General features: G+C 36.3%; 1 protein-coding gene across 1 annotated transcript; it reads left to right on the forward strand.

Moving 5' to 3' along the window:
- The first annotated feature begins 5,435 nt into the window (after nucleotides 1-5,435).
- On the forward strand, nucleotides 5,436-12,700 carry LOC122314038. Its single transcript, XM_043129452.1, has 6 exons — nucleotides 5,436-5,483; nucleotides 6,503-6,640; nucleotides 6,756-6,841; nucleotides 10,013-10,296; nucleotides 10,493-10,498; nucleotides 12,165-12,700. Exons 1-6 carry the CDS (start codon nucleotides 5,436-5,438, stop codon nucleotides 12,488-12,490), a joined length of 888 nt encoding a protein of 295 aa, XP_042985386.1. The 3' UTR covers nucleotides 12,491-12,700.
- Nucleotides 12,701-22,449: the final 9,749 nt, after the last annotated feature.

The following is a 22,449-nucleotide window of genomic DNA, read 5'->3' on the forward strand; positions in this document are numbered from 1 at the left end:
TGCTCCCGATCGTACCCATGAGAAACATTTTCCTGGATGGTTGAAGCAACGTGTACGTTGACCTTTAATAATGCCCATAATTTGTTCATCATATGCATAGTTCCTTCAATGTAGTTGAAACCTTGTCATAATTTCCATTGATGGTTTTGATAGGTTCAAGAACAACGAACAACCGAACCTAGTGACATCTCTGATGATTTATATGCATTAGCTTGTGGTCCTGATCCACGAGTCGCAACGTATGCTGCTTGCATAGTGAATGGCAAAAGGTTCCACACAAAGGATCGTGAACAACATCGACGAACTCAAAATTGTGGAGTGTTCGTAACTGGTGAACATCAATCCAACTCGGTAGAGTTCTACGGTGTTATAAATGATGTTGTCGAGTTACATTATATGGGATGGCGTCGGGTATATTTATTCAAATGTCAGTGGTTTGATGTTGGTGATCGGAGAAGAGGAATACGAGTAGATAACCATATGATTAGCGTCAATATTGACCGGACATGGTATAAGGAAGAACCTTTTGTTTTGGCGTGCCAAGCTTCACAATGTTTTTACTTAAAAGATCCAAGGGTGAAAGGAAATTGGTATGTTGTACAGAATTTCATAGACCGGAATGTGTATGACTTGCCACCAGGGCCTCTCTCTGAAGAACGTGATTCAGAGCCAAACAGTGGTGATGCATACCAGGAGGATGAGTCTGCTAATGTTTACACGACTGTTGAATCTACTGATGTTGGTGTGGCAACTCCACTAAATAGGAGTGACATAGAACCAAGCCCCATTGATGACCTAGCGATAATCGGCGACATTAATCATGATGACCTTGCAGGGGACTTTATCAATGACGAAGATGCTACGGATAGTGAAGAAGATAGAGATGGTAGTGATGAAGATTCAGATGACAAAGATTCTGATGATGATGATGAAGATTCAGGGTGATCAATGTGAGTTTATCCACAAAAGATAATATATGACCATATGTTGCGGTTAGAAATCAGATAAGAGAACTGTTTATATTTACTTACATACTGCGTATGATCCTCAGGCAAATACCCTTTCGTCCCCAACCTCAATTCAGACTAACATCCAAGAGGAAAATTGTTCAAATTAGTAGAGATGCATGTGGTACGATCCCCATGGTACATTATAAGTTACATAGTGGCATGAACTAATATATTCTTGCTTTAATGAACTATGACATTCATGGCTGCTATATGCACTGATTGTCTATTCTTCTTTCAGGTTTGAGCTCCAACAAGTTTGGATTATCCATGAATACTTGCCAGCTTGGTATTATTGGGAAATCATTTGATTCATGGACACAATGTTTTGTATTTCATATTGTCTAATGACTCACAGTTTTTATTTGTGATACTACCACAGGTATGTGGGACGTCTAGTGAGCTGGATATTGCACCATTTTGAACTAACTATATTGATGTAAAAATAAAAACACCGTACCCTCACTCAATCTATTTATTGGACCACTTAAGCATGGTGAGAAGGGGGTTGATTACAGTACTATCAATACTGTAATTAACCATTAATCATTAGTACTCATCAACCTTGTAAATATATAAAACCAGTGGGAATGTGCATGTTATATGGAATCCCGTTAATCTCAACACTAGAAGAGGGATATATTATATGGATCATTAATAATGCCCCCCATGATCGTGATTCAGATGGGAGACAATCCCCATGAAAGTTCATTACTATTACAAGTTATTGCTACAAGGATATGCAAGCCAAGAAAATCTCATGACATTCGTGGACATGATGGATTATGCACGTAATATATTGGCAGTCGGTGTCATAATTATACTAGCAATGATACCATTTTTTGCTATATAAGTGCAATGCAAATCCAGTCAACAACTGGTTTTTGATGTTGGTATGTTAGTCCAACATGAAAAGTGTCAGGGTTCTTCATTCTGGCCAACCCTATTCATCATAATGGGAAAATCTGATCAAATTAGTAGATGATATTGCCTTAAGATTGACAATACATTAATCAAATGCAATATTATCAAGTATGAGATCATATATAAAATCTGGTTGGATTAAATGGTAGCTTGTTAACGGTGGAACGAAAAAAGGGGGCTGAAAATTATGGGCTTGGTGATTGGGGACGGCTTATATTAAGGGCGGGAGAGGTTGGCGCCCTGGAGGGAAAATGAAAAGCTAAAAGGGCTGATGGGAGATGCCAATTTACTTTTAAGCCCTTAGAAGTGACAGCTAAGTACTCAAGTGAAATGACTTGATGGTAGCAGAAGATCAGTACTTTGATCTACTTTGCAACATCGGTTGAGAGTTATCAGGAAAGAGAGCTCTTCTTTCTAGTGTTACCAGACTCTTCCTTCATTTTGGCTGTGTTGTAGGGTCGACAAGCAGCAGGATATCAGGCCTGGGTTCTTCACTATCTTAGTTAAGCTTAAGGTGAGCATCATCTCTACCATGGTGTATGTACTCAGGTTTTTAAGTTAAATTTCTGTAGGGCTTCTCCACTGTTATATTTCTTCTGACTATAATAATAAACTGCATGGTGAGTTTCTGATGTTAGTCATCTTTGGGAAAACGGCTCACATTTTTTATTTGTTGCTTCCCTTCTTTTTCTAGCTAGGTAGCTGATTTTTCTATGTTTTTATGTAGGTTAGAAGCCTTCCAAATAGCAAGTTCAACATACGGCTCACAATATATTAAGTAGTTCTCTGGGTCTAGGAGGTAAGTCCTGGGTTCTTTACTGATTTATCCAAGGAAAAAAAAAACTAATTTCCAGTTTTGACTAAGCATGTCTTATATATTGTACCAAGTAAATGTAAACTCTGGTATATTATATGGAGAATATTTGCACAACATGATATAAATGTTTAATAAGTTTACTAAATGTTTTTATGATAATGTTCTCATACCCATAAAGCTGGCCGGAGTAGTGCTTTTGATATGTGTCAATAGATTGTTTATGGTTTCAAGTGTCAGAGTTTTTAGAACTTTATCAAGTTTATGGTTATTTAAGCTTATCATGTTTCTTGAAGTGTTTAGAACCTGGTTACTATGCGTAATCACTGTACAGGTTGACTAAATGTGCCAAGTTATATGGTTGATGAGGGGATCTTTCATTTGTCTATGATGTAGGGTAAATTTTATGAATACTAATTCCAGCAGTATATTGTTTCTGTTAGTGGATAATTACTGTTTTTAATAAGTTTACTATTTTTTTAAGCTAAAAAAATAAATCTTTGTAATTTTGTGGTGATTAACATGAAGATACTCTATGTTAACCTTTTCTAGCATGAATTGCATGATTGAAAATTTCTAATACATTGTGGACACGTTAAACCAGCCTAAGATGGCTCCAAGTGGACGAGGGAGAGGGAGAGGGAAAGGACGAGGTGTAGGCAGTAGACGTATTGGGGCTGCGACAATTAGAAGACCATCACAGCATCCACAAGTTGATTCATGGACCCTACGAGATCATGACAGTGAAGAAGATAGCTCCAATGACTCGCCACAGCCACCAAACATGGTACAAGACACTGATTTGGACAATCCACAGGTAGATGCACAACCACAACCGAATGTAAATGATGTTGGTAAGCTGCCATAATCTTAACTGTTCTAATTTAATATGGGTCTATCAATTTATAGAATTCCAGTTTGGGTTTTTAGTACTTAACATGATTGATGTTTCTACAGCGGCAGATGTCGGCTCGGTGCAAGAACCATCAATGCTACCTCCCAAGAAACGAGGACGCGGACCCGCGAAGTGCACCGAGTTTGAGAAGCTACGAAAGCATGGGAAGATTTCTTTGAAAATCAATGATGGCCAAACAGCACCATGTTGTGAGAATGCAATTATGTTTACCACAAGAACAACATGGATATTAAAGCATCATGCAGACATGAGTTATGCTCGATGGACTGATGTACCTGAGAATGTGAAGGATGAGCTTATCGACCGTGTAAGGGTAAGAGAAACTACTTCCATTAGATATATGTGATGAATTTGTCCTTGTTTACTAACATTGTACCATTGCATACGTAGAGTGACTTCATATTTGACTGGGATTTGGAGAATCACCGCAAAACTGTTTGGAAACAGCTTCGCAAACGTTTTAATGCATTCCACCATCAGCTTCACACGAAATATTTAGGATACGCAAGTCATGAAGAAGCATTAGCCAAAGGATGTGAATTGGTGCAACCATTGGTTTGGGTTAAGTTATGTGGCAGGTGGGGAAGCGAAGCTTTCAAGGTATTGTAGGTTCCTTCGACATCATATATGTGATCTACTCTATTTATTCATATTTCTCTTTATAGTATATGGGCTACACAAATAAACTGACTTTGGTTACTATTTTTGATGGCAGAAACTATCAAGGCAAAATAAAGATAATAGAGCGATGTGTACTACTAATCACACAGCAGGAAGAAAGTCGTTTGTAAGAATACTAGAAGAGAAGGTATTAATAATTTTGAGTACAGCTTTTGATATATAGAGACATGTCTTGATGGTAATCATGTTGAGTGATTCATGGGCTAACCATGTCATGTATGTTAAACTTAATAGCATAGCTTATAGTAATGGTTATTTTTTCACGTTGCATGTATGCAGCGTGAACCTACATCGAACTTAGTGGAGTTCTACAAGGAAGTCCATTGGTCTAAAAAGAAGGACCAATTTGTGTCATCCACTGCAGAAGACAATTATGTGAGGCTTACTTCAATTTAGCATTATTATGTAATGATATATGTATCATCAGCTTGAATTATTTGTTCCAACTTGCATGGTTATGCTGATGTTTGAGATGGGCTTACACCAAAGTTGTACTTATTTGTGTACTGCAGATGAAAATGGTTGAAAAGCTGAGTGATTTAGAACCTGAGGTTCGTACAAGAGAGACAGCAGATGGGGTGTTTAGAGAGGTTTTGGGACATAAGTCGGGGTATGCTAAAGGGTTAGGAGAGATGATAATGCCGGAGTCTACCCAAAAACGTGAGCGAGAGCGCGATAAACAATATGCTGAGTCTATTGAGAGACATAAAAAGGATGCTGAGTACTATAAGGGTCTCCATGATGAATTAAAGGATAATGTGCGAGTCCTGTTGGAAAGACAACAGGAGTATGACAAGTTTATGAAAACCATGATGGCTGAGAGGCAGTCCCAGGGAGAGTCTCTCCCTACTGCCTAGGACGTGGGGACAAAGTATTTTGCCTTTTTTGAGATTGATATGCTGGCCACTCTTTTGCAAATTCTGACACCTTTGGTTTTTGAAATAACTTCAAGATGTATGATGCAGTGTACAACCACTTTTGAGGGCTTTCTTTTTGTGGTAGTGTTTTGGAGGGGGAGTCGTCCAGGTGTGGTATGGTGACAATACTGTAGTGGCTAAATGATTGGATGCACAGCTTATGTGAAGAAATGAAAATGGAATACTTGCAATATGCCCCACTGCTTGTTGTTGACTTTTGTCTGGTAATGTGCAACTCTCCCAGTTTGTGGCTTTTATGGTTTTGTATCTTACTTATTAAACAAAGTCAAAAATCATGAAATTTTTTTCCATTTGGTTGTAGGTGTTTTGATGTGATTTGATGATGTCGTGGCAGTCACTACTACAGAAATCTGGGTACATATGATGCTATTTTGGCTTTAACTTCTATCAAATATTTATATAGATATATATTTGATAGAAGATTAGATTTCACATTATCTCTTGGATAGTTGGTGTTTTTATTGACTTCACATATCTAATGTATTACTAATCTTATATATGTGTACAACAGTTTTAATGTTTTAACTTGAACTCATCTATGTATAAAAATCATTAAGTGCACAAAACCTACATCCTTGAATGCACAAGGCTAATAATCCATCCCCTCATTGGACAATCTATCCCCTTATATATTTGTGCAACAGTTTTAATGTTATGACAATTAACTCATCTGTGTGTAGAAATCATTAAGTACACAACACCTACATCCTTGAATGCACAAGGCTAATAATCCATCCCCTCATGGGACAATTAAGCTTTTTTAGAGTGGATGGATTTGGTATCTTGTTTGGTATCTGACCCAGGTAGTAGTAATTGGGAGGATGAATCAGTCCACACTATTGCACCCCCATGTTTCAAACTGATTTTGTAGAAGAGCTAAATATGATGGCCATTCTCTGAAGGTTAATCTGGTCTTTTATTACAATGTAGTAGTAGGCTTCTCTCATTAGAACCTGGCTGCAGTACAATGGATATTGTTTGGTTTTTCTGTTCATACCTCATACTGTCACAAATTGCACCATGTATGCTGAATAACTAATTACATTACATATTTAAGCTTCAACAATCTCTCTAGCTGATTATAGTAAAATCTGCAGTTCCATTCATCTGAACTTAAATGTAGTATAGTCCATGCCAAGTTCATGGTACATTGCTTTAAATATAATTTAAGGTTGTCTGATAATGGTTGTAGTAATGACTCATAAGTGGGCTATTGTTCTAGACAAATGGGGTAAAGAGGATGATCAAGTTGGTTGCTGAACTTCCTGTTGCAAAGAGGATGATCAAGAGCAAAGGTAAAGAAGTCCATGACTTCAAGTTGAGCAAAGCAGCCCTGCTATTATATACTTTTCAACCAAAGGTTAATTATGCTAGCATATCAATGCTTTATTGTGCACTTTGGGAGTCTGAGACTCCGAATATGAATATCATGATCAGACTTAAGTAATAGGATTGATGGAATGTATCTGTTACAGTATTTGACACAGATCGATTTTAATAGTTCATCAATGAATATTACTAGGTACTTTTATATGATGTTGGCAGATATTGTGGCTCGCTGGTTTGGTATTTTTTCCCACTAACTATGGCTAGGTCTTTCATCCATGCTATTGTATTGCCGATGAAATAATATTCTGGGAAGTAAGGCACAATTATGAGAGAAAATGTTATGTAATATCTGGATTTTGGGAACAGAGCAAATTTTATGTATTTGCTCAGGACATATAATTAATTGGGTTGAAAACTATTTTATCATTATATAGAATAATGGCAACGAAAATTGAGGAAATAACCAATTCAAGTTTTATTGAATTGATCAAAATTAAGATATATTAATTTTATGGTTCTAGAGAGTACGTAAATACATGAACCAACCCCAAATATGTCCAATTTTATGGTTATGGCAAGAGTAAGATTATTATTTCTATCGATTTTTCATACTATTTTCCTCGTTAAAATCCAAACGCTTGTTGATAAAGCTTTATTCCGATTAGATTATGGAGTGATAGAAATTTTTTTATCCAACAATAAAACAATCGATGACAACAACTACTCGCATCAAACCAAAGTTCGTCACGCGTATACAATTGAACATTTGCTTCAATTTTTGTGTTGTCACGAAATTGAAATCTCAACCAGTTTAATTTTGACATTTAAGTTTTTTGCATCAATAAGTTTTTGCCGCAAAAATATGCATATATCGATTGTATTTTCTGTTGAAAAAATAATTTGCAACGGCTGAAACTCAAGTGCACAACTTTTTTGCAACCATTATAAAACTTCTTGCATTGCATGTTTTTCGTTGCAAAAAAATTTAATCAACCATTCAACATGGAATTGGAACATGTTATTGCGTCGGCCAAAATCTATTATTGCAACGGTAAATGCAGTGATGCAAATATATTTTTTTCATCGATTTTACTGTTTCGATGAAAAAAATTAGTTGCATCCCGACGTTGGCATCCAACGTGCATCGGAGCCAAGGTCAACAAGAAATGTTTTTTGCATCGAATATATGGGTTTTTTGCATCGAAACGCACCGCTGGAAAAGGCCACTTCTTTTGTAGTGGTTCAATCAAACATTCCATTTCGGCTATGTTTTTTTATTTATTATTTTTCTATTTCTTTGATCAATCCCCTCTTTTTCACTTTTTGTTATGATCTTCATGTTCCTTACTGTAAATAAACCAAGAATATGTTATGTTTGGCTCCAATATTGGTTGGGCTCTTATTTTATGGGAATTAGTCTTGATCAGCACATAAATATTTTTTTCTGATTCTGATTGTTTAAATTTTAACAAAGTTATCATAAAGTTATTTTAACAAAGTTATCGTAAGGTTTTATAGTGTGAAATTATAAGAAAGCTTTCAAAATAAATCACATATACATTTAAATGATTTTCCAAAACTCTAGGGGATGCAATTGCACCCTCTCACATACATGTGGCTTGACCATTGCACGTACGTATCAATGATTATATTCATAAAGATTCAAGTAACATGTTTAGTATTAGGATATGATTCATATTCTCTCTTAAAATAATCGATCATAATTTTAGGTGTTAATAGCTCGTTAAATTAATGAGTCAAGTCAAACTCGAATTTGATGAGTCTATCAAGGGAATTTGATTAAAGAGGAAGGGGCTATCAGGTGGGATACCAAGAGGCAGCTATTAATAATAGAATTGGGATGCTTGGCCAACTCGAATTGTGTTTTTTTTTTTTTTTCGTTTGTAGGTGTGTTTTCAAGCAAATAAGGGAAGTGCCGACTGGGTTGTTTTCTAACTGCTGTCCGCCAACACGTGCCCCGCCAGGATGTTGGCCAGCCGCTGATCTTCAAGTCCACCACGCACCACTGGGGAGCCACTGGCTGATTCAAAACTTGACTTTTCTGAGACCTCAAACTCCAGAAAAGCATAGTCCGACCGTCGGCTCTCCTCCAGCTACTCTTGCACCACAACCTTTGTTTTTTTTTGTCTTCTGTCCCTCCGTTCCATTGATGCTTTGGTGTTTTTTTCTTAATTTGTATTTTCACGGCCTCTATTGTCGTGTTTCTTGTGTGTTTTGGTGTTCTGTTCGTTTCATGTGAAGTCCACGGTGAGGTGATGAGCTGTTGAGCGGTCGCAATCTGAGGCAAAGAGCTGAGAGCGGCGGGCGATGCTACGGCCGGTCTTCACTGTGGAGGTTGCTGTGGTCCGTTCTTAAGCTGGGTGCTCGTGATGCCGATTGCCTGTGGAGGGTGTGCCTTCGGAGCTCATGCCGTGCTCGTGGTTGGGTTGTTTTTGTTTTGTGGGTTATCTGTTTATATAGTTTTAGTATAGGTATATGCTATTGGACTATTTGTTCATAGTAATTGTCTTCGCATTTCGCCTCCCTGATGGTTGGAGGGGCCATCCAGCCTCTGGTCATACAGAGCGTTTACTCTCTCTTTTGAGAGTTTTAGAAGTTTAAGACAATGTCCGTCACTTTGTGTGCGGGGAAGCTCCTGAGCAGTTGCGTTAGTTGATTTTGTAGTCTGGTTCTCCTGATTTATAAGTCACAGTTGTAACTTTGTTTACTGAATGAATGCAATGAAGCATATTTCCATAAAAAAAAAAAATGGGATGCTTGGCAACTCTAACTTGGGAGAGATTTAAGCAAAACTTAGATGACAAGTTCTTTCTCGAATTGGTTATTAAGCGACCTCCCCCAATATTCGTAGGGTCAAAATATGGATAATTTTATTGAGCCTAAATTTGATTTAATGAGCTATTTTAGATAAGTCTATCAACAAAAATGCATTGAGTTTGGCTATGAATTTTTAATTAGGCCTAGAGGCCCAAAAGTTTTTTAAGGCCCATTGAGGTTTAGACAAGGATTTTGGATGGAATTAATGGGTCAATATTTTTAGAAGCCTAATTGATATTTATCATATAAGTTTAAATAGGCTAAAGACTCAAAATTTATATAATAAGTTAATGATTTCTATTGAGCAAATGGACCCATATTTAATTGATATTAGGCCCAATGAATTATTTTAACAACCCAAAAATATTTATTTGACTCATTTTGAAAATTAAGATAGGTCTATTAGACTTGTTAATTGACCTGGCCATAAAATTATAGCAAGCCTCGTCATTGCCTAGCCATTGCCAATGCTAAGTCCAAAATGTAAAGAAATGTGGAAAAAGCCATCTGCATTGGACTGGATATATGCCCCAGGTTTGACATTTCTACTACAGTAAGTCTTAAGCCTTTTCCAAGTCTGGCGAGAGACTGTTCTGCTGCCAAAGAGTAAATTATATTATTTTCTCTCCTTCCTCCCGCTCAATATTTCGCTCGTTTATTCTCTTTCCTCCCGAAACTCTCCATTTCTAGTTTCTTTTCTTTCTTTCTCTGGAAAACATTTTCTTTTCTTCGACCCACTTCTCTCCGTCTTCTTTCTTCTCCAACCCACAAGGCCTCTCCATCTTCTGGATTCTCCAACCCGCAAGGCCTCTGTCTCGCTCTCCATCGGTCATCTTCCTTCTCTCAAACGTAAGTCTCTCTTCCTCTCTCTTCTCTCCCGCATCTCCGATTCTTATTTTCTAGTTCATCGATTCTTAAAATGGGTTTTTGTTTTGCAATTGTTTTTCTCAAACACTGATCTCTTTCTTGATTATTGCTGGAAAATCGATGCTCCCTTTATTGGGTTCCATTCCGCCTCTCAACTGTTACTGTAAGCGTTTTCCAGTAAAAGGTATATACAATCATTTTGTTCACTCTCATTTTTGGATGAATCCCGATTTTCTGATTGTTTTGGACATTTTTTATGTTTGGAGCTTGCTTTTTAAGTTTTGATTGGTGGAAAAACTCAGCTTGTTGTAGTTGATTGATTTACTTTTATACATCAAACTTTCCTCTCTATTTTTTTTTTTGTTTTTTTTTTCTATAAGAAGGCAATCAAGGAAGAGATTGGCAGAGATTTTCAGTTTGAAATTTCTATTTCATTAAGTTGGTTGTGGTTCTTTTTATTTAGTGAGAAGTATCCCTAATGTTAATTTCCATAGCCGCTGAAAAGTTATGTATTGACTCTTTCTACAAGGAACAAATATGAAGGAACAAAAGTAACTTTATAATGCACTGAACACAATTACTTTAACTAAATAAATGACATATTTCTAACTACTGATATGCATTAAACTACATGAGATCTCTCTACTCGAAATATAAAACTACATACTTCATGCATAAATGAAGTTGATTTGTTCTATAAATTCTCAGAATGGGGACACACTATTTCAAGGTTTTGCATTATTCTTCATTTCCCATGGTGCATATTTTTCTCACAAACTGAGGATACTTCATCCATTGAACCCTCAAGTTTTTGAAGTATCACTTGTAAAGGTTATATTTTAGTATTTTCTATCACTCTCCGTGTAAAACTAATGGTAAAGAAATGAGAGAGCCATTCCAACCCCTAATGGTGAAACTAATCCAAGCTGAAGTAATAGTTTTTGCTAATGCTTTTAAGTGTCTGCATGTTTCCTACAACTTCGCGTCAGAACTTCAAGCTAAGCAGCTGTGCTTGTTTAATGTTTGAGCTATTATGAGATAAACCGTACCAAGTACTCTTGGCTAGTAACCAAGGGAATTAAAGTAATTGTATGTTACCATGGGTTAACAAGAATGACGGCAAAAGCAAAAACCTACTATCATATAATACCAATACAGTATTTTCTGGATATTTATCACCATTAGTCTTTTCAGTAACAATGCAACTTCCATGAGCTACTGCAGTTTTAACCGTTTTCTAAATATTTACCCCTTTTATCTTTTAAAGTAAAAGAGTGGGGAGAAACCAAGCAATAATGCAATAACTCAAGAGGAATGAGGGTTGTGCTTGTCCTCCATGCCTTCTACAGGTCAAGAAAATTATCAAAAAAGTAGTTGAGAAACTAAACAATTTATGAAATCTCAATATTTTTATCCTTTGCATTATTCTCCATCTCCCATGGTGCATATTTTTCTCACAAAAAGAGGAAAGTGAAAATTTCCCATGGTACATGTATTTTGCCGATACTTCATTTTTTGAAAGCCTTGTTTATCTCATCATTTAGAAGAGGCAAACCATTGATTTAACTATTTGAACTTTGATTTGGTCTAGTTGGGGTTGGTTGGCTCTAATTTCCAGAACCTTTGCCCTCTCAAAAGTTGTTTGTATATGCATGTATCATATCATGTTATTTGTACAAGCCTATGAGAGATTTACGTTTGAAATGATCATCCCTGTCTGCATCCTTTAATTGATAGATGGTTCAGTAGCCCTTATGCCTTTTGCTTAATGATAGATGGTTAAATCAATTCATATTGCTTTTTTGCATTGTTTTCTATATTGCTGTCTCTCTCTATTGTTTGCTGAAAAGCTGAGAAAGAAAGGGAGAGGAAGCGGAAGTCGATGGAAGACAAAGATGGTGAGATCAAGATTGCCTTAGCTCAGATGACTGGAGATAGAGCGACGAGCATGGAAGAGCAGAGGCAAGGTGTGTTAAAGGCAGACCGTGAAAGAGCAGCAACATTTGAACTAAAGAAAAAGAAGTTCAAGGCAAAGATGATGCTGCTAGATCTAAGTAACTTGAATGCCATGCAGCAAGAATATTTTGGTGCCATTCAACTGCAAATTTTTGAGGAATGGAGGTCTCATTCAGGAGGTACATCTACATCTCCTTCAACACCTTATGGCAGTGTTTAACTTCTAATGTATGTTTTGGATTTTTTTGAAATTTCAGTGGCAGCCCAGCCACATGTGGGATGGAAGAACATGTGGTTGGGTAGCAACTAAATGTTTGGACTTTTGTATAATTCTCAGCATATTATATTGTACTAGAAAATGAATTGTAAGAGTACTTTATGAACTATTTTGGGGTAATTACTGGATTGTGAAGGCTATTTTTGAACATCAGTTTTATTTTCTGCTATTGGTGGTCTTCAGCTGGTGCAGAACGAGTTTGTTCATTTTGTGTTTGTGAAAATGCACTAGGTTAATTATTTATTGTTCATCTTGGTGTTGCCTAGGACATTTTGAATTAATTATTTTTTTCAGTTTTTATTGTTCTTGCAATCTTTACTTAGCAACTATGGTCTGTTAATAGCATGCCTGGGACAGTTTTGTTTGAGTTGCAGGTGCATGGCTGTACGTGAGCCATTTTTTGGAGAAATTGAGGAGGCTTTGGGGATTGTGTTAATAGCAATTTACTCCTGGTTGTTGATTTACATGTTGTAAAGTATACATCTACTAGAGAGTAGAAAGAAAATGTCAAAATTGTATAGGACTTCTGTTCATTCTTGTTTCTTGGGTTTAAAATTGTATACATGTTCTTCCTTGCATGGAATATGCATCTGCAATAGGCAATCTGCATCTGCATTTTGTATCTACACCTGCATCTGCAATAGGCAATCTGCACCTGCAATCTGCATTTGCATCTGCACGTGCAATCTGCAACCTGCATCTGCATCTACAATCGGCATCTGCAATAGATGTGATTGTGGTGCTTGCTCAAATCCTCTGAGTTATTAAGTACTAAAATGATGGAATCTAGAAATGTTGGTCTTGCCTTAATCATGTTGGTATTCAATAGCCAACCTTCTTTTAAAAAATAAAAATAAAGTGCAGGAGTTGGGGAAACAAGAATCAAGAAAATGGACTGATTCATGAGTGATAGGTCTATCTCTGCCCATTCTAAATACACAATGACTCGAGCATATTGCTGTTTTATACCTGGTGATTGTCTAAATTGGAAGGTGTAACCAAAGTTTAACTAGTATATTTTCTCGATTCTACACAATGGAATATATAAAATTCAATGTATTTTGTTTGTTTATTTCTGGATAACTTTTCATGCTATATAGCTTCTTTGGGTTCAATTTAGTGGAATTCAATGTTGTGTTGTATCAACACCAAGCTAGAGGGTGAGGTTCCGTGAATTTCCTATAGCTTGTATGCTAGTAAATTGACCCTCCAAAGAGTTCAAATGAAGTTTTAAATGAATACCAACTTCCTACATGTAGTGTCTTTGTAAAATATTAAAAGAAAAAAATTATCAAATATTATTAAAATAAATAATGTTATATTATTTTTTAGAGTTAGGAATAGTTAGTCTAATGTGGACTAATTTAGCTAGAAGTCTATATTATGGCCAAAACACAACATTCTATCTAAATTTTAGACTTGGCAATGGCCCATTGCCAATGCTCTAATACCGTGACGATAGAGAGAACATAAAGAAAATTGGGTCAGCCTATTTCAAATCATAATAAAAATTGCATAGGACATAAAATTTCAAAACACTTTTAAATTAAAGTCTTTAAGAAATCAAACTAGACAAAGAGAAAAGTGATGAGATTTAATTAGAATATCTAGGATTTAATAAAGACAATAATAATGATAATAATAACAATAATAATAATAATAATAAGTGACCAACAAAGACAACTGACTAAAGAGTAGGCACCCAGGAATGATCTAGTCGAGAATATGAAGTTAAAGTAGCATTTGGTTACTGAGTTGATCTCATATATTATGTTAATAGTAAAGAAAAAATAATAAAAAAGTAATGATTAAAGATTGAATAGTAGTAAATAATAATACATAATAATAATAAATATGTAAAAAATAATGATAAAATAATAAATAATAGTAGAGTATGCTGATAATATTCCACTATCCAAACTAACCCAGTTGAAGATAAACATGGTCATTGTGTGTGCTCGAAGGTTAAGCACACCCGCCTTTCTCTTTTCTAGAAAAATGATGGATAAAATATTTTTAGAGTAACGTTAAATATAATTTTAGAATGTGTAAGTATTATGTATTTTTTTTAAAAAGTATATGGGATTTACTATTAAAAAAAATTTTTATATGGCCTTTTAAATTTACTCACTTTTTTCAAATAGAATATATAGAACTTGCACACTCTAAGACTATATGCATCATTTCTCATTTCAACCCTTTACTACAAAATGTTTTGCTCTTTCCTCTATTCGAAGTGAGCTGAATGTAGAGAAATGAATAAAGACTACAGCCTGAGAATAGGAATTATTAACGGTAAGGGCTGAGATTTATATTGAACATGTCTGTGGCACATAGAATCGGTAGGATTGTCCGAGACACAGACAATCCTTGCCTATCCGCCAGTCTCAACCATGGGCCTATCTAGTATCTATTATAACCCAAACAACAATTGTATATAAATTATACATAATAAGGTCTCCCATCCTTAGAATTATGTTGAGAAGTAGATGAACTTGGGAAACGGGTAAAAACAACTGTGACATGAATCCAATGAGAATTTTATTGAATTAAATTGGAAGAGTAGTAATTCTACTAGGTTAGGGAATAAAACTTGGTTATAGAAGCTAAAGAAATAGAGAAACATCAAAGTCAAGTCTGGGGTTCGAATAATCTTTGCACACGCTTGATTTTACTGTGTAGATAAATTTAACTCGAGGCGAGAATGTAATTAAAAAGAATGTTAAGGGTGAGATTGGAATCCTTACAATGACTACAAAAAAATCAATAGCACAAAAATCAAGAATTTTAAATGCTAAGCACACAAGTGTAAATAGAAATATGTAAATTAAACTTGTAGGTTATGTTTCTAGAATTGAATTGCTTTGAGACTTTATTGTTTTATTCTAGAGTGGGTAAAAATGGGATGGCTTATCTTGGATTGATGACAAACAATCAACAACCTTGAAGTGATGAACGAACCTCAAGGACTTACCCTTCTAGCTTGGTGAATGTTCATTTATAAAGTTTATGACGAACAATCATTAGCCTCGGGCGTGATGAGCAAACCTCAGACCAAGAACATATCCTCCTGTCTAGGGAAGAGCTTCTTAAATGGGGAGAGAGTACCACGATCAAGAACCAGGTTAAATAATGAGTTATCATCCTTGGAGAATACTGGGCAGTATGAGGGGTCATGGCTTTTGTATAAAGTAAAGTATAAAAGAAAAATAAATGAATGAAAGTATTTATTGTTTATAAAATGAATGTTCATTGATAAAGTTTATGAAATTAATGTTTCATTGACGAGTTATATAATAAAGTATAGAGTTGGAGTTAATTGTGAATTAATGAACGGTTATGTTATTGCTTTTATGATTAATTATCAAATAAACTGTGCTTCTTAATATAGTGTTTACATATTCATTTTTTATACATATTTATGCATTAAAATGAATTGGGAAGTACAAAAATCCATACCAATCACAAGTCTAATTTATGGATCTCGAACATTGACATGTAAATCTCAACGTAGTGGTCCACCTATGGTTTCAACATTTTTTCGTAATGAAACCACAGATTTTATGGGAGGAACACATAGAACACATTTGGATACCAAGAATATCTCAAAACATATGTAAATAATAGTGAAATTGTTTGTGAATAGTAGTGAAATAATTTGAATTAAGATATTTTATTAAGTTTTGGGAAAAAAAATGAATAAATTGAATAAAAATTTTAAAAATTGTTTGAATATAATTTTTATTTTAAAATTTAGAAATAAGAGCTAAACCACTTCATTTTAACCAAATCAAGTAAATTTTGGAGGGTGAGTCAGGCATCATGTAATAACCTGATCCAAACCAATAATTTCGAAATATAGCTTTACCGTTATGATTTCCGACCTGATAATGCTAGGATGACTACAAAATGTGCACACTAGTACAAATGAGTTTCTTTATTTTTCTTTAATCATTTTTGAAACATTCTTAACCATTAAGAAAAAAAAATATAAATTCACTACAGTCACTTCTTTAACTACAAATTTTAACAAGGTACTTGGGAGGGGTCAAGGGATTGGTAACAATGTAACATTTTCAAAAGAAAAAAGAAAAAAAGAAAAAAGAGGACACTGATTCTGAATGGAATCAAGATGTATGCATCAGGTCAACGCCACATGCAAACATACAGTTGCTGCATGCCATCCCATTGATGCTAAAAAACAAAATATAGCTATTTGGTGCAGGAATAATAGCAACAGATCATATGCGAGTTTCAAGCACCATTCGAGGGAAGGGTAGTTTGTCTGTTGTAAGGCATCATGATGTTAAAACCATCTACTGTACTAGTAGATGCGATCATTCTTGGAATCGGCGAATGCCAATGTATTTCTTTCAAGTCTTTCTGACCCTGTTTAAAGTCAAAGCATTGCTGAGTTAACAGACTGAATCAATAGAGAAATTTCTAATTAATCCATCCTCTCACTAAGGGGTAAGTTCAGATAAAAGAGGAGGGGAGTGGGTTACATGATGAACAAATAGATCTAAGTTGTGTAGGTAGATCTTCAGGGGCATTTACTTGCTCTTTTGTTTTAGCTCTCAACTCTGCCTCCTCTTCTTCATCATTTCCTAAGGAAAGGTCCCATATTCTATGCAATGAAGCCAAACGATAAAAAATAAATAAATGAAACCCAGAAAAATTTAACATAAGATTATGAACTTCTATTCAAAGAAGAATAATAAAACTACAAACACATATATTTGGTTGACCACTTCTTAGTTTATGCGCAAATTCAATCTATCATGCCTATTACTTACGTTAGCTGATTGTCTGATGATGAAATAGCCAAAGTAGAGGCTTCATGTGGACTCCACTCAATGGACGTGATAGGGGATGTATGCATACCGATTAAAGTGACTCATGTGAATTCAAGTTCTTGCATTGTTGAAAACCAATATTTTTATATGTTTATTGTATGAAGTAGTTCTTATTGCGTATTTGACTTACTTTTTTTTCAATGAATATGGTTGTCTGAAGAACTGGTTAAACTGAGGTTTGAAGCTGCAAGATGAGACTTGGCTCAGGGAGAAGTGGCATATACCTAGATCTTGTATAGATGTTTTCATTTATGATTTTAATAGAATAAGGTTTAAGAAAATTTTTAATAAGAGCTTCCAAGAACTCTCTCTCTCTCTCTCTCTCTCTCTCTCTCTCTCTCTCTCTCTCTCTCTCTCTCTCTGTTGTTGTGCGTTTTATCTCATGAAATTCTTTTAAGGTCGAGTTGCATTCTAGTCCCTCTGTTATCTAAAGTAACTTATTCTTAAACTTACGGCACTCTCAACGACCTCTAAAATAACTAACAATATGTCAAAATAAGGCTTCCATTGAATTATATAAATCAATGTAAAAGACATATCAGCAAAAGTGGTTCCATACATTTAACAGGAATTGTTCACACGTTTACACTTTTATTTATAAAAACATGTAAATGTCAGAATATTATTAGAATTTTTTATCTTAATAAAAAGGAAAAAATACTCATATTAACAATTGTGCAAGACATGACAAAAGGAACACTAAGCTCTAGCCCAATTGTTGAGCTCATTGTCATTGTGTGTGAGGTCTTGACTTCAAATCACCACCCAAACATTACCAAGTATGCTTTTCAACAGGCTCTGCGCTCGATTACAATAAAAATAATTTTATTATGGGGAAGACAAAGAATAAGTTTTGAGGAATAAGAAGGATCAAGGTTTCCTCTCCCTTGGGGCATTCGGGTAATTAAGCTCTCGTGAACAGGAGGCTCTGATATTTTAGGGCGATTGTTGGCGATTTCCTTAGGTTTTCTTTGCGTGCGGCTGCTATGGCCGCCGTAGGGACTGAGGCACTGCCGGGCCATCCTCGGACACTTGCGGACCTTGTCTTTGTGGCCCCCCTGAAACTCATAGATGGTGAGCTCTGTTTTGTGTTCTCCAAAGAGGAAATTAAGCGATCAGCAGAACCGTTTCGTTTCTCCTTAGTTATGAAGTTTCTTTGGCGCCGTCCTTCTCTTGATGCTATTCGATCTTTCATTCGTTCTAGATGGGGTTTATCTGGTCTTCCGGTCGTGTCTTCTATGAGCAAACCACGAAATGTTTTTATCAGATTTCAATCAGAGGGTGATTTAAACAAAGCTTTGACCCGTAAAGTAACAGATATTGATGGAGTCCATTATAGGGCTTTTCGATGGTCGCCAAAATTTTCTGAAGATGAGGAGCCGTCTCTGGTCCCTGTTTGGATCAATCTTCTAGGTCTTCCACCTAATTTCTTTCATTCATCATTTCTAAAAATTTTTATTGCACCAATTGGGAGATTTATTTGTCGTGATAATTCTACTCGGTGTGCCACAAGAACGGACGGTGCTCGTGTTTGCGTGGAGATGGATACTGCAAAGTCTCCAATACGGTCTTTCTGGATTGGATCCCCTGGATCTTCTACTAGCTGGTTACAGGAAATTATTTTTGAAACTCTTCCAGCTTTCTGCATTAAGTGTAAAGTCCAAGGGCATAATGAGAAGACTTGTAAAGTTGGTGGGGATAAAGGTACTTGGAAATTTCATAGGAATGGCAAAAAGTGGGAGGAGAAAGTTTCAGGTGAATTAGTATCTGAAAAAGAACAAATAGGGACTGTTGTGCCTGGTTTAGAGAATGTGGTTCAAAATAACACCCCAGTGGAGAGTGTTCGGCCTGAAGATAATCAACCAGAAATGGTGGATAATGCAGAAATTTTTATTGAAGATAATCAGCCAGAAATGGTGGATAATGCAGAAATTCTTATTGAGGAAGTGGAAGAGGAGAAGTGAGTCCAAACTTAGTTCCTTTTGAGACTTTGAAAGGAATAAATGAAGTGAATAATAGTAAGGCTATGGAGGTTGTTTCTGTGCAGGAAGATGATGTGGGTCAACTAGTACTTGATACACATCATTATTGAGGAGGTGGAGGAAGGGATGGTGTTGTCAAGTGGTGTTCCATCAGGGTCAATGATTGTGGTAGATGGTCAGGTAGAGAATGACGTAGTAAATGAGGCAGCATGTGAGACAGCTCAGGTAAAGGGTCTTGGCTTACAGATGGATGCTGAAACTGACCCAGAAATGCCACCTCTGATGGACATTGATGATGTTCAAGTAGAGGTTCACGCTGATGATCAACAACGAGTGTCCTCCCATTCTGATTCAGAGGGTGTACAACCTAATACTCATTTTCAATCGGTCAAAGAAGTTATTTCAGATCCTGAAGAATTAACAAAAACTGTTGATGAGGGAAAGGAAACTAAAGTCAAGATGTCTAAAAGGGCTCGAAGCAGGCCTTCACGGTTTCATTGATGATGCAGAAAATTTTATACTGGAATGTACGAGGTCTTGGGACCTCTAGAAAAAGGTTGTTGAAGATGGTGAGATCCAGGAAACCTTGTGTATTTGCAGTTGCTGAGCCATTTGTTGATGGACAACATCTTGGTCGTTTGCAGAGTGATGTTTCTTTTGAAGGTAGTGTCTCGAATCAAGAGGTAGGGGGTAAACTTTGGGTGTTATGGTCAAAAAATGTGAAAGTTTCTGTGCTGAGTTTGTCTTTTCAAAGCATTACTACAGCAATAGAGATGAATGGGAAATGCTTGTGGATTTCTTTTGTGTATGCAAAATGTTACTATGGGGAACGTCGGCAATTATGGGATCATTTATGTAACTTACATACTTCGAATGTTCCATGGATGGTTATTGGTGATTTTAATATCATCAGATCAGACCAGGAGCGGATTGGGGGACATCCTCGTCCTCCTATTGCAATGGAGGAATTTAATTCTTTCGTTGACAGGGCTGGATTATCTGATTTGGGTTTCCAATGAAATCATATGACTTGGTGTAATGGTCATGAAGGGAGGTCGAGGTGTTGGGCACGACTGGATATAGCTCTTGTTAACTCTGCTCATGTTTTGGAATTCCCTTCGGCAGGAGGTATTTATTTGGCTAAGTTGTCTTCTGATCATGCTCTTTTGCAGGTTGATTTAAGTCCAGAAAATAGGAGGTATGGACATGTTCCTTTCAAGTTTCAGCAAATGTGGACAACCCATGAAAATTTTTCTGATTTTGTTACTAATGAATGGAAGGAGGTATAGGAGGGTGGTGGGATGGTTAAGTTGGCGAGAAAACTAAAAAAGTTGAAAGGGGCTCTTCGTGGATGTAACTATACTGTTTTCGGATGGACTGGGTTCCATATTAAACAATTGGAGAGACGAGTGCAGGAATTGGAGGAACAACTGCAATTGGGTGATTCTGAAGATGTAGAACAGGATCTTTAACTACCAAACTTGAACTAGATGCGTGGAACACTAGAGAAGAGATTCGTTTGGCTCAACAAGAAAAGCAAGAGTGGCTTAATTCGGGAGAAGCAAGCTCAAAATTCTTTAAGGCCATGGCTTCGAATAATCATAAATTGGTGGGGCAGATGAAAATTAGCCAAAATGAATGGTTGAAAACTCTGGAGGAGGTTCATACAGGTGCTGTTGACTTTTTTCAGAATTTTTTGGCCACTAATCATTAGTTCCAGCTTCCGGATTTATCTTCACTTATTGATCTAGTCACTCAAGAGGATGACAATGTCAATTTGCTAGAACTTCCTTCAATCCAAGAGGTAAAACAAGCTATTTTTTCCATTCTTACTGATAGTAGTCCGGGCCCTGATGGGTTCGGATCAGGGTTTTATAAAGCCTGCTGGGATATTGTTGCCATGGATGTGGTGGATGGAGTACATGATTTTTTTGGAGGAGGCAAAATTCCAAGGGAATTCACAGCCTCATTTTTGGTTTTCATTTCCAAGTTTGATAACCCAAAAGGCTTTGATAAATTTCGCCCTATTAGTCTATGTTCAGTTTTTTATAAGACATGCACAAAAATTCTTGTGACCCGGCTATCTCATTTACTACCTCGATTGATATCAGAGGAACAGGGAGCATTTATTCCTGGGAGAATCATTTTTGAAAATGTGAGCTTGATACAGGAGATGATCCAGAACATTAACAAACCTGTTCGTGGTGGTAATGTGGTTTTGAAGATAGACATGGCTAAAGCCTATGATAGTATGAATTGGGATTTCTTGATCCATTCCTTGGCTAGTTTTGGTTTCTCGGAGGGAGTTTGTAGTTTGGTGCACCAATGCATTTCTTTGCCTTGGCTTTCAGTTGTTATGAACGGTATTCTAAAAGGTTTCTTTCAGGGAGGGAGAGGACTGAGACAGGGTGATCCTTTGTCACCTTATCTTTTTATCCTGGGGGAAGAAATATTCTCTAGATTATTGAAAAAGAGTTTTCAGGAAAGGAGGATCATCCCTTTTCAGCATCCAAGAGGGGCACCTATTATTTCACATTTATTATATGCTAATGATATTGTGATTTTTGCAAATGGGGATAAAAAGTCGATCCGGGCCATTTCTGAGGTTCTTACTATCTATGAAAATTGGTCTGGGCAGAGAGTTAACAAAGAGAAGTCATCCATTATTTTCTCGAAGATTGTTCCTCGTTCTAGGCGAAGAAACATTTTGAGTATATTTGGATTTTCGGAAGGGTTGCTACCTTTCAAATACTTGGGGGTTCCCATTGTGTCTGGCAGACTAAAGGCGGTTCATTTTGATGAGTTTCTTTGTAAGATCAGGGATAAAATTGGGGGATGGCAATCTCGTCTTTTATCTAATGGAGCTCGCCTGTTGCTATTAAAACATGTGCTTGGTAGTCTTCCCATTCATCTTCTTTTTATTTTGCAGGTCCCTAAATCTGTCCTATCCTTTATATCCAGATGTTTTAGCAATTTTTTTTGGGGATATAAAGATGGTAGACCGAAGAAACATTGGAAGTCTTGGAGTTTGATGTGTGTACCTGCAAAAAAGGGCGGAATTGGC

This window comes from Carya illinoinensis, chromosome 1 (assembly GCF_018687715.1).
Source record: "Carya illinoinensis cultivar Pawnee chromosome 1, C.illinoinensisPawnee_v1, whole genome shotgun sequence".
NCBI lineage: Eukaryota > Viridiplantae > Streptophyta > Magnoliopsida > Fagales > Juglandaceae > Carya > Carya illinoinensis.

Coding starts and splice junctions, on each gene's coding strand:
- LOC122314038 (XM_043129452.1), top strand. CDS start 5,436: ATGGAATACTTGCAATATGCCCCACTGCTTGTTGTTGACTTTTGTCTG. Junction 5,484..6,502: donor TTGTTGTTGACTTTTGTCTG/GTAATGTGCAAC, acceptor CTATTGTTCTAG/ACAAATGGGGTAAAGAGGAT. Junction 6,842..10,012: donor GCAGATATTGTGGCTCGCTG/GTTTGGTATTTT, acceptor GTAAGTCTTAAG/CCTTTTCCAAGTCTGGCGAG.